Below are 15,209 nucleotides of genomic sequence, written 5' to 3' on the forward strand. Positions count from 1 at the left end.
TCTGCTGGGTGAAGCAATAGAAGCCATTTCCCCTTCCCCTTGTGAACAGAACATTCTCCCCCTCTTTTCCTCGTGAAACATTCGGTTACAGTGATACTGGTTTAGCTCCTTTCTAATGTTAAACTGCATCCTCTTTTAACCCATTCAATCGCATCTGTCATTTTAGATTTCTTTGGCCATTCAAAAATAGCAGATATACAAGCTCATAGCGCGGCACAGAGTGCGGCACTATGGGCTTGTAGATCTGCTATTTTTGAAAAACCTTAAATAAGTGGGTAAATCTTTGAATATATATATATCTTAAAGCGAACATTTGTAACTCAAAACTTTGCTTCTGGGGGGTCCCTGGAACAAAACATTTTGAGATGGGGGTCCGCATTCAAATACATATCCATGTATCCATATCAGTGGTGCTCCAACTTTTTTTCCATGTCAAGGCCCCCCAAAATTATATGTGTATATGACCGTGGACCCCCCCCCCCCCCATATCTAAAAATATGTCGTTCCAGGGACCCCCCAGAAGCACAGATCGGAGTTAAAAATGTTCGCTTTAAAATGTATATATTCAATGATAACCTTCATGGGGTGAAATGGAGCCCAAAGGTGAAAACAATGAATCATTGATTTCTTATTAACAATGGATGGTTGTAGTAGCGTCCGCTTGTGATCCACCGGGTCAGTTTGTTTTGTGGGGGGATAAAAACCCAAAATAGTCTGTCGGGTGGAAACCTCATATGTCCAAAACTGTTACTTTTCAGGATTCAGATTTTTAAAAAAAAATCTAAAGTAGCAGATCTACAAGCTTGAAACGCAGCGTGACGCGAATACTTTTCATTCTTTTGTGTGAGTGACGCTGTAGTATGCTCACGTAGGGCGTAAAATTTACAAAACGAACACAAGTTAGAATATGGAGATGGGAGGTTTCTGCCCGACAACTATATGACACACTCACTGCCGAGCACAGAGCAAGACCACATTAATGTGCGTCAGTGCTGCCTGGCAACTCACTTAGAATTTTTGACAAAAGAACCTCCAAATCGTCGCCGTCGTCGTATCTCCATATTTATTCTTTTCGTAACTGAATGCCCTACTTCATCATACAGGAGTGTCGGTCAAAAGTAGTGAAAAGACACGTTGTGAGCTTGTGGATCGGCTATTTCCACCATTTTAAAATCTAAATAAATAGGAACGCAAGGAAATGCAAGGTTTCGACACGACAGCAACAAAATGATTTTTAACAGACAAATAACACAAAGGGTACGACATTCCAGTTCGTCAACTGTACCAAACAGCAATATTCTTTTATTATTTCACAATGACACTTTTGACAGGTATTGTATATATATATACCTATATATATATATATCAAAAACACACCAGCTGACGTCATATCTAAAATCCTCCCAAAAAAAAAAGTTATTTTTCTTATTTGCACATCTCAAAGACAGAATAAGGAGTAACCAAAATGTTACAAAATGATGGAACGCGTCAAAATACATTTCCCAGTACTTAAGTCCATATTGCATACACATTTACTCTGAGTGGGAAATGTATGAATCACCATATTACATAATTGACATCTGTGTGGCAGAGATGGTGTTGATAATGATATAAATGAATAATTTGTGGAATTTTCCTTTTAAAGGCCACTGTATGGATTTTAACCACTTCAACCCTATAGACTTGGTTGATCGGGGTCCCCCAGGGTTCTATATTGTACTTGGTCCCCTCCTTTCCCCCCCCCCTCAACACCAAAATCTCTTCACCAAAAATAGCCGATCTATAAATCGGCTACCGATATACAATCGTCTATTTCCGGCAAATGTTCACCCCCCAGAATAGGGACGCTAGGGTTTAAGTGGTTAACTCACCAGAGAGCTGGACTACACGTCCAAAACGACAGAGACAGAACAGCTAGGTGATGTTTGCATTCCCTAAAAGACTAATGTTGAACCGTTACCAGTCAAATCCTGGTAAAAAAAAAAAAGAGTGTTCTTTTTATTTTAATCAAACTAAAAAACCAGCAACGTAGAGTTGGGAATCTCTTTTTGCGCATTCAGTTTGGTCATGCAAATGCCGTGCTACCAAAGTCTGTGGACCCTCAGTGTGGATTGTGACGAGGTCCCCTTCCCCCGAAAAACATTCATGAGGACGTGTAATTGCAATTGAACAAAAAACAAAACATCAAAAGGAAATCAACAGCCTCCAGCATATTGGTTTATACTGTAACTGTAAACGTACAATAGTGTTTCATCAATGGCCTTAACAGTTGCTCATTTTCTGTCTCAGGGCTTGAGTCACACAAAGCCTTCCTTGAGACAAAACAAGGCCTTTCTCTTTGCCAAGCGCATTCGAGTCACTCCCCTTACGGCCTTTTCAAAGGCCATCAGGGCTTCGGCCTACTGTTAGGTCTTTGACTGACTGTGTGTGAGCGGACCTCTGTCCCTCGGCATTGACTCGGGTTCGAGGCCTGGTGGCGCCGGCTCCCTCCCTCCTGTCTCATGTACTGACCCCCCACCCCCCCGACCGCAGGCGTCTCTTGGTTTTGGAAGCAAGTCCAGGTGGTGGCATCACCTCACAGGCCCAAAGTGAACGCCTATCTTTAGTGGTCCAGGCCAGGGGTATACCAGGGGCAGTTCAGGGAACAATTGCCCATCAGGGACAAATAAAAAGATACACTTGACCCTGTGGCTTGCAAGGGCTCAAAAACATATTGTGCAAGAACATGGTTACATTGTGTGTGTACTCTACTCAGTGCTACTAATGTAAAAGCAGGTTTTTAAAAAGGCAAAGTGACAGAGAGGCGTTGCCACGGTGTTCTGGATTCAACAAACTATCAACTTCAATCGAAACTCAGCCAAGGCCAGAGAGGATCTGAGAAACTAAATCATTACAAAAAGAAACAATCACATTTGAAAATACTATTTTTTTTTTACTACAGCATAAAGGTTTTGTAAAACCAAATACACAAACAATTCCAGACAGGAAAGAAAATGTATATCATTCAAAATTAACATTATAAAAGCATCTACAGAGAAGAAATAGGATCATTACTAATAACTTAAATACTTAAATTATTCGGCAATACAATACTCTCCCATTTGGGAACAGAGGCTAAGAAGATCAATTTGTTCAAAGCCTATGCAGGAGGGGAAAAAAGAGAAAAGAAATTAGACTCTTTAGCGATAGGTCCATAGTCTTATTATGTGTGCTCTGTCTTACGTCTGTCGTATTATTAGCTCCTTGTCCTTTTTTTTCTCCTTTTCTTTTTACGAGGATAGGACATGTCTCAGGTCCCTTAGGAGAGGATATGTCTCAGGTCCCTTAGGAGAGGGACATGTCTCCGGTCCCTAGGAGAGTCCTGCAGTGATTAGCTTTGGCACAGAAGACACCATGTAATATGTTGACACTTCACAACACGGTGCTAAAAAACGAGGGACACTCATGCAGAACTAGCTCCAGTCCTGAAGGAGAGCGGTCAGTGTACACCCCCCACCCCATCTACATGCATTCACCACTGTACTGACTGACAAGGAGGAGAGAGGAGAGATACTGAATTACAAGATCTACAGGGAGAGTGAGATAGAGAGAACACAAGACCTTGCAGTCATAATGGGGGCAGTGAAAGGAGAATAAAAATATGAGGGGAAAACTGCCTCCTTTTGTCAGGGCCGGTGAAAAAAGGGCCACATTCCCCATTCTATGGCTCTAAAAATAAACAAAAAATAAAAAAAGATCACAGCCCTGAAAATGACAGCCTGCAAAACGGTGGCCCAGCATGTGTGGGTTCTAGAGCCGTCCCGTGTCTCTCTGTTCATCTCACAGAGACGACTCCACCTCTCTGGTGACGATGACCTCGGGTTCTTGTCGGGGGACGACGACGGCCTCCTCCGCCGCCTGCTCCGCCGCCTCGACGATTACTTCCATGGCCGCCGGCGCCCTGTACCCCTCGGCGGTGCCGCCGCCGGGCTTCTTGTCCCCCGGCTTGTCCCCGGCGCCGCAGCACAGCTTGGGGGCGCACTGAGTCCGACAGGACAGCTCGCAGAGGGAGTCCCGCGACTCCGAGCTGAAGGTGACGAACTCGGGCTGGATGGTGGTGGCGTGGATGCCCTCGTCGTGGAAGAAGTCCTTGATGCGCTTGGCCACGTCCATGTAGGAGGTGGGGTCGTGGCACTTGATGTGCGCCGTGGCGATGATGCGGCTGCCCGCCAGCTGCCAGATGTGCAGCTCGTGGATGGCCAGCACGCCGTCCAGGCCGAGGAGCCGCTCGTTGAGGCGGTGCATGTCGATCTGCTTGGGCACCGTCTGCAGCAGGATGAGCGCCGACTCCTTCAGCAGCGGGTAGGTGGTGTAGAGCAGGATGCCCACCATCATGATGCAGAGGGTGGGGTCCAGGTAGAGCACCCAGCAGGGCCCCGCCATCTTGTGGTCCGGGTCCAACTCCACCAGGCTGTTGTTGACGCCGTGCTGGTGGTCGTCGCTGTGGCTGTTGATGCAGGGGTTGGTGCAGACCTCGCCCTCCTTGCAGGGGTTCCACACGAAGGTGAAGATGAGTGCGTTGACCACCACGATGACGGAGCCCAGCGCGTCGCCCAGCACGTGCAGGAAGACGCCGCGCATGTTGAGCGAGGTCGGGTCGGGGCCCTGGTCCATGGTGTCCTCGTAGGGGGAGAGGCCGTTCATGATCTGCACCTCCATCAGGCCTTCACCGGGGCTCAGCTCTGGAGGGAAAACAACGAGGTGTGTTTAGTTTGCTATTAGGCCTGTCACAATTATTACATAATCGTCTAATCGCAATTATTTCAGATAATTGCAAATATCTTTGCATAAACATCATAATCGTTTCCATTTTGAAAAATGTTCACACATTTTCAAATATATAAAAAAGCTGAAATAGCTGATCTACAAGCTTACAACGTTTCACTTCGTGACACGTTGTAAGCTTGTAGATCAGCTATTTTACATGATTAAATATGTCAATAATTTATTTGCATATCTGCCCGGTGCAATTTATTATTACGAAGCCTAAAAGGAAAATAGAATTTTGTTTTTATTCATATGTTCAATGCCAAACACACAATTAAATCGTTCGCAATTATTTGAGTGACAATTAATCGTCAACTTAAATATGTAATATATCTGCCCGGTGCAAAAATCTCAGCCAGGGGTAAAAATCCAAATATTCAAAATGTTCCAACCATTTTTGATATAAATAGCAAATGTAGAAGCTCGCAAAGCAGCACAAAGTGAGACGCTGTGTGAGCTTGTAGATCTGGTATTTTTGAATAGCAAACCAAAAATAAATGGATAAAGTGGTTCAAATTATTGTGATGCTATGCTGACAACTTTTTGCCTGGAACCCCCTCCAGGGGACGCCTGGGGGTCCCCCGACCCCACTTTGAGAACCAATGAGATAAAAAGACAAATCAAATCTACACGCAAACAGAGCACAGAACAGGAAGTCTATATATCGTATGATATGAGCAATGAGAGGAAGACAAAGTCTCAATGCAAATAAAGACACAGTAACCACAAACAGAAGTGAAACAAATGTACGTCACAAAGATTCCTTTCTTCTATTTGATACATTTTCCTTTCAGCTTAGTTTCACGAGTTGCTGACCATAGATTTAGAGATATTTCTATGTAGTTTTAGTGGAATCGTTTTAATAACTCACAGATTTCTTTCATAGATTTTTCAAATTTGTGTTAACTTTCAGCTAATTTATAATGCAATTTGTTTTACTTATGCTGTGTATCCATGAAACTGTTACGGTTAGGTAAATCTGTACACAATATTTTTCTGAACTATTTATTATTGATGGTAATATGAATGTATTACATGCCGTTTTGCTGTTCTTGACTTGAATACTTTTTAATCCTTGGTTAACAAGACAAATGGATTTAAATTACATAATTGTAGTTTAGACTACTACTGTCATCTCAGGTGAGAGCCACTTAATACAGAGAGTATGGTCTGACTGTGTAAATATTGTAAAACCAGTTTAAAGGTCTAAACACGTAATTGTCAAACTAGGGCAGGGGTCCCCACTCCCCACGGACTCTTTGCTGGACCTCAGACCATCCGCTGGTGGTTCCACGACACCATTCCGCACAAAGATGAGTTTCATTTCACTTGATATAAATAATATTCACATTCAACCATTATCTTTTGAACAGTCCGAGGGCAACAGTCCAAGGGGAACACAAGATATGAATGTTGTTGTGTGGTTTTGACTAAGTCTTGTGTTCATTGCACACCTTTATGCATGTAAGAATGGAACATTCTTTATCCCCCCCCTCGAACTGTTTACAGTACTTTTTCTATTTTTTAAATTATTTAAAATTGTTTCTATGATGTTCTGCATAGTAATGTCTCTATGAATTGAGTGCAAAGGACCCCAATGGAAACAAGCCATAGGCTATTAACTGACCTTGTATTGAACTGTACTGTCATGTGCTTTTTGTCTGCATAACTTCTTATAAAGTATCCAAAATGTTTCCATGTGTGGGTGCGTTTTTGTTTTCAGACAGCCGTGCCTTGAGGTCAGAACAATTCTTCCAAAAGTCAACTGCCACTCCTGAAACATGCAGGCTATGACCTGGGATGCCATCAAGCCACATTTGTGTAAGGACTCGGAGGGCGGGGGTTGCGCCAGTTTATCGGCCGTACATCCATAATCAGCCTTGATGACCGCCGTCAGCCTATCAGACGGCAAGATGACATTCACTGATGACAGTGGCCAATGTTTAATGCATTAAGACTGGGGAAGCATCAGTGTCATTTTTAGATTTCTTTGGCTATTCAATAAATAGCAGATATACAAGCTGGTAGATCTGCTATTTATATTTTTTTATCGTGAACATTTGTGCAAAATCTTTGAATATATATTTTTTAAAGCTAACATTTGTAACTGTCAAATGTCTCAACAAATGTCTTAATTTTTCTGAAAAACTATTGGTGCTATATATCAGTGGTGTTCAAACCTTTTCTTGTCAAGGACCCCAATTGTTTTTTTTGTTTAGTTTCAAAAAAATATATGTATTCAAAGATTTGCACAAATGTTAATTTTTTTTCAAAAACAGCAAGGTAGATCTGCTATTTTTGAATAGCCAAAGTATAAAAATAATGGTTATAGCTACAATCTAAAATGATACAGATGCGTTTCCGGATTGAATGGGTTAATCCGGTGCCTTCCATTCACAACATACTCCCACAGTGGTTCTCCAACTTTATGAATTAGACACCAACAATCATACATTCATTCAATCAACCTGAGTGAGTGCGTACAGTGACAGACTTGCGTATGTAGCCTGGCAGCAAGGCTCTTGTTTAGTTCCTGTATTGAGTGTGGTGTCTATTGTGTATGCGGCGACTCACAAACCACAAACTATTTACGTTAACCCTGCTGCTTAAGTTCCGACCGTCTGCTAGTCGGGGGGTGTTTGGAATTACTACATGTAAGTATTCATGAAAAATGTCTCACTGAGTTGGTAGTTGCACGGGAGGCTAAAAAGGGCTTTTTAAAAAAAGGCATTTTTCACAAAAACAATCTTTGTAATGTGAAAGGTTATAATAATGGATGATAGTAAGTGGTGCATTTATATAGGCTTTCCCCCAAAGTACTTTACAATGCTCATTACATTCACCCGTCCACACAACGAAGGTGGAGGCAAGCAACCATGCAAGGCACCAACCCGCTCATGAGCAAAGTAAGGGGTTCACTGGGTCCGTGTCTTGGCTCAAGGACACTTCAACATGCAGCCAGGGAGGAGGAGGCAGGGATTGGACCAGGAACCTTCCGATTCTATCTTTTCAGCCACTGCTGAATCATAAAATGTGTATGATTGATTTTGTGCTCTCATTCAAAGAGAGTGTGATGATTATATTGAAGATTACATTGTTTCCCGGGCACAAAAAGGGGGGAATAAATAACCACGAAAACAAAGCTATTGGCTGGTAGCCGAATTGTTATTGCAAACAACAATACATCAGTACTATTGTATTGGCCCAGAATTTCAGGCAGTGCATCCCCGATTTTTTTGGAGCTCAGCTCAGGGATTAATCCACTAAGACCGGGAATGCATCTGTGTCATTTTCTCTTAACATTTTTATCCCTTGATTTTGTGACCAATTTTTTCCACCCAGTGCCAATTGCCTATGTAATCCTGGGCGCTACTCTCCCTCTGCCAGCCTCGGGAGAGCCCAGAACTGAGCTCATGCCTCCTTCAATGCATGAGGAGTGAGCAGGCCGCTTCTTATCACCTGACAGGGGGGGGGGGGGGGGGTTTCTCCGGTAGGACGTAGCGCTTGGAGGAACACGTTATTCCAACCAGTTCCTTTCCCCTCCATCAGGCGCCTGACCAGGGGGAGGAAGCCTCAGTGCATCTCACATAAGGAGATTTACATCTCCTTATGTGAGATGCACTGAGGCTTCCTCCCCCTCATGACAGTCTCCTGTAGGCCGATTGTGTAGCTTGTTTTTTCCAGTTCAGGTTAACCCATTCAATCCGGGAACGCATCTGAACGCATCTCATTTTAAGACTTCTTTGGCTATTCAAAAATAGCAGATATACAAGCTCATAGAGCGGCATCGAGTGCCGTGCTATGAGCTTGTAGATCTGCTATTTTTTGAATTTTTTATTTTTTTCAAAAAACTGTTCGGATTTAGAAGACATTTGTAGAATCCCCGGAAGCAAAGATTTGAGTTACAAATGGCAGATCTACAAGCTAATAGCAAGGCACTCGGTGCCGCGCTATGAGCTTGTCTATCTGCAATTATTTTAATAGCCAAAGTATAAGATAATGGTTAAAATCTAAAATAACACCGGGAAAGCTAGTGTGAAGGATTCCTCTACACTAGTGCCATTTCCTAAACAATAAACACAACATGTATAATTATGATGTTTTAGGTCTTATCATTCTAAACCTATGTTCCTGCTGTTACAACTACATGCAGCCAACGGGTTGAAGAAATTGCAGATTGAGGCTTTTATGAAATATCAAAGACCATTAGGGTTTTACGGAAGATGCTTCTGGACAGCAATTTACAACTTAAACAATAGAACATGTGTTCCATTGCCAGTGGTGGAAAGTACATTTACTCGATTTGAGGTATTTGTACTTTACTTGAGTATTTCCAACCAATTTCCAATACTTTTACTTCTACTCCACTACATCCCAAAGTCAGGTCCGGGGACCACCAGGCGGTCCAAATGGACCCTTATGGGTCTGTAACTTTGAGAGTGTACGAATGGAACCAAATCCATTTGGTTCCATTTGCACACTCTCAGAGTTAAATGAACTTTTTTTTACAGTGTAGAATAGATTACAAATATTTCAAGTTTTTTAACACTCTCAAGCCAGTAAAGGTCTATTTTTGGGACCCTTGTGGGCCCCCAGACCGGAGGTTGAGAAACGTCATGCTTCTTTGACATATCGCAGAGGAGCCACTACAATGAAGGGTCTGAATGTGAGCCACACAGTGTCTGCTCTCACAGACATGGACGGCGGCCAACAACTGAACGCCGGTACATCAAGCCGCCACAACAAAAACGCTCTCCATAGTAACACACATTAAAGGAAATCCAATCAGCGGTGTGACTGTGCAGGGCATCGTATACCATGACCGTGAGCTCGTATACCGTGCTGGTCCGGCACACAGAAAGATAATGGTGCCGAGTACGCCTGGAACCGAAACCCAACCCTGACCCAGGATGAACCATGGTTCTTTAAATAACCGTTTGTTTTAATGGTTCGTAGTGATGTGCGGGTCGGGTTTTTTCATGACCCGCCCCGCCCCAACCCGCGACGGAACGCGACCCGCCTCAACCCGCCCCGCGAACCCATATATAAATCTATGGCTCAACCCGCCCCGCGACCCGCGGTGGGAATATATATATATATTATATAGCGCTCTTTTAAGTACCCAAAGTCCCTTTAAATGTCTACAGTAGCACAACATTGTCATGGGCTGAATAAACAAGCATGTTGGTCAAAATAGGGGTTTTTTTTTTTTTTTTTCGTGGAGAGCGGCTGACCCGCTCACCCTCAGCCCGCATAATTTTCTCTGAAATCCTGACTCGACCTACCCGCGCCGCGGGTTGACCCGCGGGTTACGGGTCGACCCGCTCATCACTAATGGTTCGATTAAAATGAAAAGAACCCTTAACCACAAAATCCTAGATACTTCATCGACCGCTGTCTCGCAGGGCTCTATGCTTACTAAGTCTGCTCCTTCTTTCCCTCTACACCAAATCTCCTCTGAATCGGCGAACATTCGTCGGAAATAGCCAAATTGGGATGATGAACCAAATGCTTCTTTGATGAACCATCTCTGGTTCCTCAAAACAACCGTTTGACCCAAAGAAGGTTCTCTAGAACAGTGGTTCTCAAAGTGGGGGGTCCTTGAGGGAGTTCCAGGGGGTCCCCAGCTAAATGATGGATAGTTAGGAACCAAATGGACCCTTATGGGTCTGTAACTCTGAGAGTGTACAAATGGAACCAAATGGACCTGTTAGGGTCCATTTGGTTCCATTTGAACACTCTCAGAGTTAACATTGATTTCTCAATATAAATTGGGGTCCCAGAGATAGAAATGCCATTAAATGGGGGTCCGTAGCCTAATGCACGTCAAACTGGGGGTCTTTGAAGTTAAAATGGTTGAAAATCACTGCTAGAGCCGTAAAAATCTTCTCTTATGGGGGGGCCTTGGCAAATCCTTTCAAATGGGGGTCCGCAGGCTAGTAAGTGTTAATTTGGGGGTCCGCAGGCTATTAAGTGTCAATTTGGGGGTCCTTGGCATGAAAAAAAAAAGTCTGAGAACCACTGCCCTAGAACCATTATGAGGATGATGAAGACCCATGCACTAAATGAAACGGTTCTTTCACAGGTGATGGTTCTTCGTGGGAACCTCATATAGCCTTTTCAAAAGGACCATTCCAGGGGCCATTATTGTGCCGTGTGCACCTGAGCAGGAACCGCCAGCTTCTTGTTTCCCAGGGTCATTCATCAGCTGCTAATGCTGCGCCCGGGGTTGTCTGCTCCCCGGCTACGCTGATGTATGACCCAGTGGCAGCCATCAGTGCAGGGGGGGGGTAGCCTCCATTTATTGAAACTGGCAGTTTCGTACGCTACGGGGGGGGGGGGGGGGGTACGACGCTCTCCTCTGTGGGTTTAACCCTTCTCTGCGTTCTCCGCAAGGAGCGAGGTATGCTATCATCAAGGATGATTGTTAGGACATTAACATTTCATAAATGCCATTTTTACCTCTTTTTTCTTTGCCGTTTTCAACCCCAACCCTAAAGCCCGGAAGTAGCCGATCTACAAGCTCATTGCAGCACGAAGCATCGTGAGCTTGTAGATTTGCTATTTTCGGTGCATGATGACACTGGCGAGCAACTAGTATAAATCAGGCCTAAGCCTTCATCCTAACTTCAACTTGAATCTTTTCCTAATTTTAAGTGTAACATTAAAATATTTAATATCTATAAACAACCATGAGAACAAAAAAATGTCGTCACAATGTCCATTTCTCAAATTCTACAATACTTTTGGGGACATTTAGCCCTCACAACTTCACGTATAGTAATACAAACACACACACACATAGAAGGAATTATGGATGAGTGTCTCTTAGTCATCAGGAAGAGGCAGTGAGGTGTAAGCCAATATGCCAAAAGGAGGAAATATTAAGTAAGCTCTTGCTTGCGCTCCTACTCCGCTGTCACAAAGCGAGGCTGAGTAATAAGTAGGGAAATCACATGTACCCGGAGCGAATCTCATTTGTGCTTTTACTTCGCTCAGTGCAAACTGATTTAAATACAGCCAAAAGGGGGGCAGGGAGGCTAAACTTTAAGGCATGTTTGGACTCGTCACTAAGGACAACAAACAATGCTTTTCTTTTCTTGGCTGAGTCACACCGCTTGTAGATAAGCCAATTTATAGACTATCTGATCTGTATCAGCAAAGTGTCAATGTAGATTGTAGAGGCTTCACTTTGGAATGTCACTTTAAAGAACATGATTACAAACTGATCCAATTTAAATTGAATTTTTAGCCCCAACAGTAGCAATTATATTGCATTCATACACACAAGCAAAAGATGCTTGTAGTATACAATCTAGACTAGACAAAGGTTACTGCCTGTGGCAATAACTTCATGACAAAGCTATAATATTGTGTGTGTGTGTGTATATACAGCAAACTCCTACAAACCCTTACAGGTCTGTAACTCGGGAGTGTACAAATGGAACCTTATAGGTTCATTTAACAAATCAGCCTTTTACAATATACTCTTTTGTTAAGATGTGAATGCAAGGGGAGAGAATGACAGAAACATCTACTGCTCATCCAGTGGATAATTCCACCCTTGGCCATGGGGAGATATTATTAGCCTTATGAGATTCAGACAGGGCCACTCCGTTAGGCTAGTGATTCTCAACCACAGGTTGAGAACCACTGCATAAAGCTACACTTAGAGGAAGAAGAAGAAAAACAACAGATTGCCTAACACCACTTCAAAGCGGTAGTGTGCCTTATGTGTTAATTCCACTTCCACACATACACACACACACACACACACACACACAGTTTCACCACCACAGAGATCTAATAACTCACCATGGCCGCGTCTCTCCGCGTTGACGCCGTTGGGACTGTTGTGGTTGTTCCCCACCAGGTTGTTGGTCTCCTCCCCGGGCGACCCGCTCCCAGAGGACGGCCTCTCCGACTTACACATCCTCTTGCTCTTCTTCCCCCCGCCGCCGCCGCCACCACCATGAGAATGACCCCCGCCTCCTCCACCACCCCCACCGTGGGAGTGCCCGTGTCCCCCTCCGCCGGCGTGTCCGTGGAACAGACACAGCCCCAGCAGGTTGACCAGGAGCCCCGCGGCGCCCACGCCGATCACCACCTCGGGCTTCTCGATCTGGTGCGGCTCGGTGAAGCGCTCCACGGCCTCGAGGACGATGGTGAAGCAGAGCGCCGTGAGGAACACGGCGTTGACCAGCGCGCCCATCACCTCGGCGCGGATCCAGCCGAACGTGTTCTTGTTGGTCGACTGGGTCTTCTCGGAGAAGCGCACGGCCACCAGCGCCACCAGCAGCGCGATCACGTCCGAGAGCATGTGGAAGGAGTCGGAGAGCATGGCCAGCGACGACGTGATGCGGCTCACCACCACCTCCACCACGAAGAAGCCAGCGGTCAGCGAGAGCATGCACAGCAGCCGCACCCGGTTGGGCTCGCACGCCACCATGGTTGATGGTCTGGGGTGGTCCTCCGCAGCTTCTTACAGTGTGTGGGTCTCTGGTCTGGTGGTCCCCCCTTCTTTCTTAGATGTTCTGGTCTCTGGTGGTCCTCTTCTTCTTACAGTGCCCACACGTCCCTGTGTGGACCCGGACTGACCGACTGTCTGTCTGTCCCCCCGGTCTGGTTCCAAGCTGCTGGTCCCTGAGACCCAACAAATATCTGTTAAAAACAATACAAATGTTCCTGGTTTTTCCAACATTCCACAAAAAAAAAATCCCCTATTCTCATCACAATTAAAATGATACTCTTTTAAAAATAAATACATGCAAATTTGAATAAAATAAAATATAAAATAGGGGGAAAATCAGGACAAAAAAAATTATAAAATAGCCGAAATAGCAGATCCACAAGCATCAAGCTGAGAGCTTGTACATCGGCTATTTTCACCAGTGGTTTTTGGGTGTTTGAAAACACGGTCTGCCTTTAACTCACCCCTTTCTTTCTTCACAACCACGACCCCGGCTGACTGGCTCGGTCCAAGTTCCGTCCTAAATGAACTTATCTACTCAACTAGATAAGGGTTTGTTCTTTCTGCTAGCCTGTGTGAGAGCTAGCTGACCAAATACACACACACACACACACAACCAAACCAGGCTAACTGGTTAAGCTAGCTGGCTGGCTAACCAGAGACAATACGATCGGAGGCTAACACGGTGCTAACTCGTTTAGAATGGATCTACAGCAGCGGCGTCGCTCGGCTCGTTTCTATAGGATCCAACCGTACGGTTTAGATTAAATTACGATCCCCCCAGATGTTCGGATATTTCTGATGTTTTCGCCCGTCTAGACGCTCCTCCGTCCGTTAGGTGATCATCTGATCATCAGCGACATGTCGCGGTGCTTCTCCTCTCTCTCTTGCGGGGAGATGTGATGTTTGCAGACGGATCAAACTTTGCACCCGAGCCGGCAAAGTTTTTTTTTCCACACGGAACGAAGATAGCCCTAGACACGCCCCCGCCTCCCCCAGATCGCGCTATTGATTGGGCGCTTCGGCGTGAGCTCGACGTCGATTGGTCTGCGTCATGGGTAGGCGGGGCTAGCTGGCCTGGACAACGGCGTTGCTACGCACGCTACTGATGAGGAGGTTGTCTGTCGTGCAATGAATGCTTGTGTGATAGAAATATGAAAATGACAAAAAGCAAGTCGTTTTTCTAAATAATTCAGTCATTCTCAACCTTTTTAATTTGAAAAACCCCCAATTTGATTCCCCCCCATTTTTAAAAAAATCTCTGTGACCACATTCTAAGCACATTTTTATTGTTAGACATAATACAATAAAAAAATACAGTCAGGATTTAGATAAAAAAGGAAATAAAACAACCCTATGTTCAAATTGACCAAATTTATATTGTGAACTATGTACATTTCACTGCTGGACAAATTGACTATCACAATCTAGTATGTATCGTATTACATGTTTTGAAATAATAATATTTTTTATTAAAGCTAGTTAATTATGTCGTTCTATTTTCTGATAACTCACATGACCCACCTGACATATAGCTTGTCAACCCGTTACCTTTCTAATTATTAGGCATGAATCAAAATGATATATTGTTGCGGGGTCTATGAACTCTATTCAAAGGGAAACTGATGACCCCTGGTGGTGGAAGATATGTACACAGATCAAAAGTTTCATGGACCCTAAACTCAAGGACCTTGTAATCTCCAGTGATGGAAGAAGTACTCACATTTTTTACTTGAGTAAAAGTATACCACAATACCACAATATAAAATAAAAAATATGAAAGTCTGGTATTCAGAATTTACTTTAGTAAAGGTACAAAAGTATTGACATCAAAATATACTTAAAGTACCAAAAGTAAAAGTAGTCATTATGCAGAATGTCCCATTTCGAAATGTATACAAATCTTTAGAAAATAGCAGATCTACAAGCTCAC

General features: G+C 44.1%; 1 protein-coding gene across 2 annotated transcripts; it reads right to left on the bottom strand.

The window, feature by feature from the left end:
- Positions 1-1,272: 1,272 nt before the first annotated feature.
- slc30a1a (solute carrier family 30 member 1a) lies at positions 1,273-14,174 on the bottom strand. Of its 2 annotated transcripts, none has more exons than XM_080452594.1 (3): positions 13,741-14,174; positions 12,622-13,449; positions 1,273-4,721 (listed from the first exon to the last, which is right to left on the bottom strand). In XM_080452594.1, the coding sequence occupies exons 2-3, from the start codon at positions 13,253-13,255 to the stop codon at positions 3,820-3,822; spliced, it is 1,536 nt and encodes a 511-aa protein (XP_080308720.1). In that variant the 5' UTR covers positions 13,256-13,449; positions 13,741-14,174; the 3' UTR covers positions 1,273-3,819. The 2 variants fall into 2 exon arrangements, with proteins under 2 accessions (XP_080308720.1, XP_080308719.1); XM_080452593.1 differs by having other exon boundaries at positions 12,622-13,467; positions 13,737-14,174.
- Positions 14,175-15,209: the final 1,035 nt, after the last annotated feature.

Source organism: Gymnoscopelus braueri, assembly GCF_963280865.1.
Source record: "Gymnoscopelus braueri genome assembly, chromosome: 16".
Lineage (NCBI taxonomy): Eukaryota > Metazoa > Chordata > Actinopteri > Myctophiformes > Myctophidae > Gymnoscopelus > Gymnoscopelus braueri.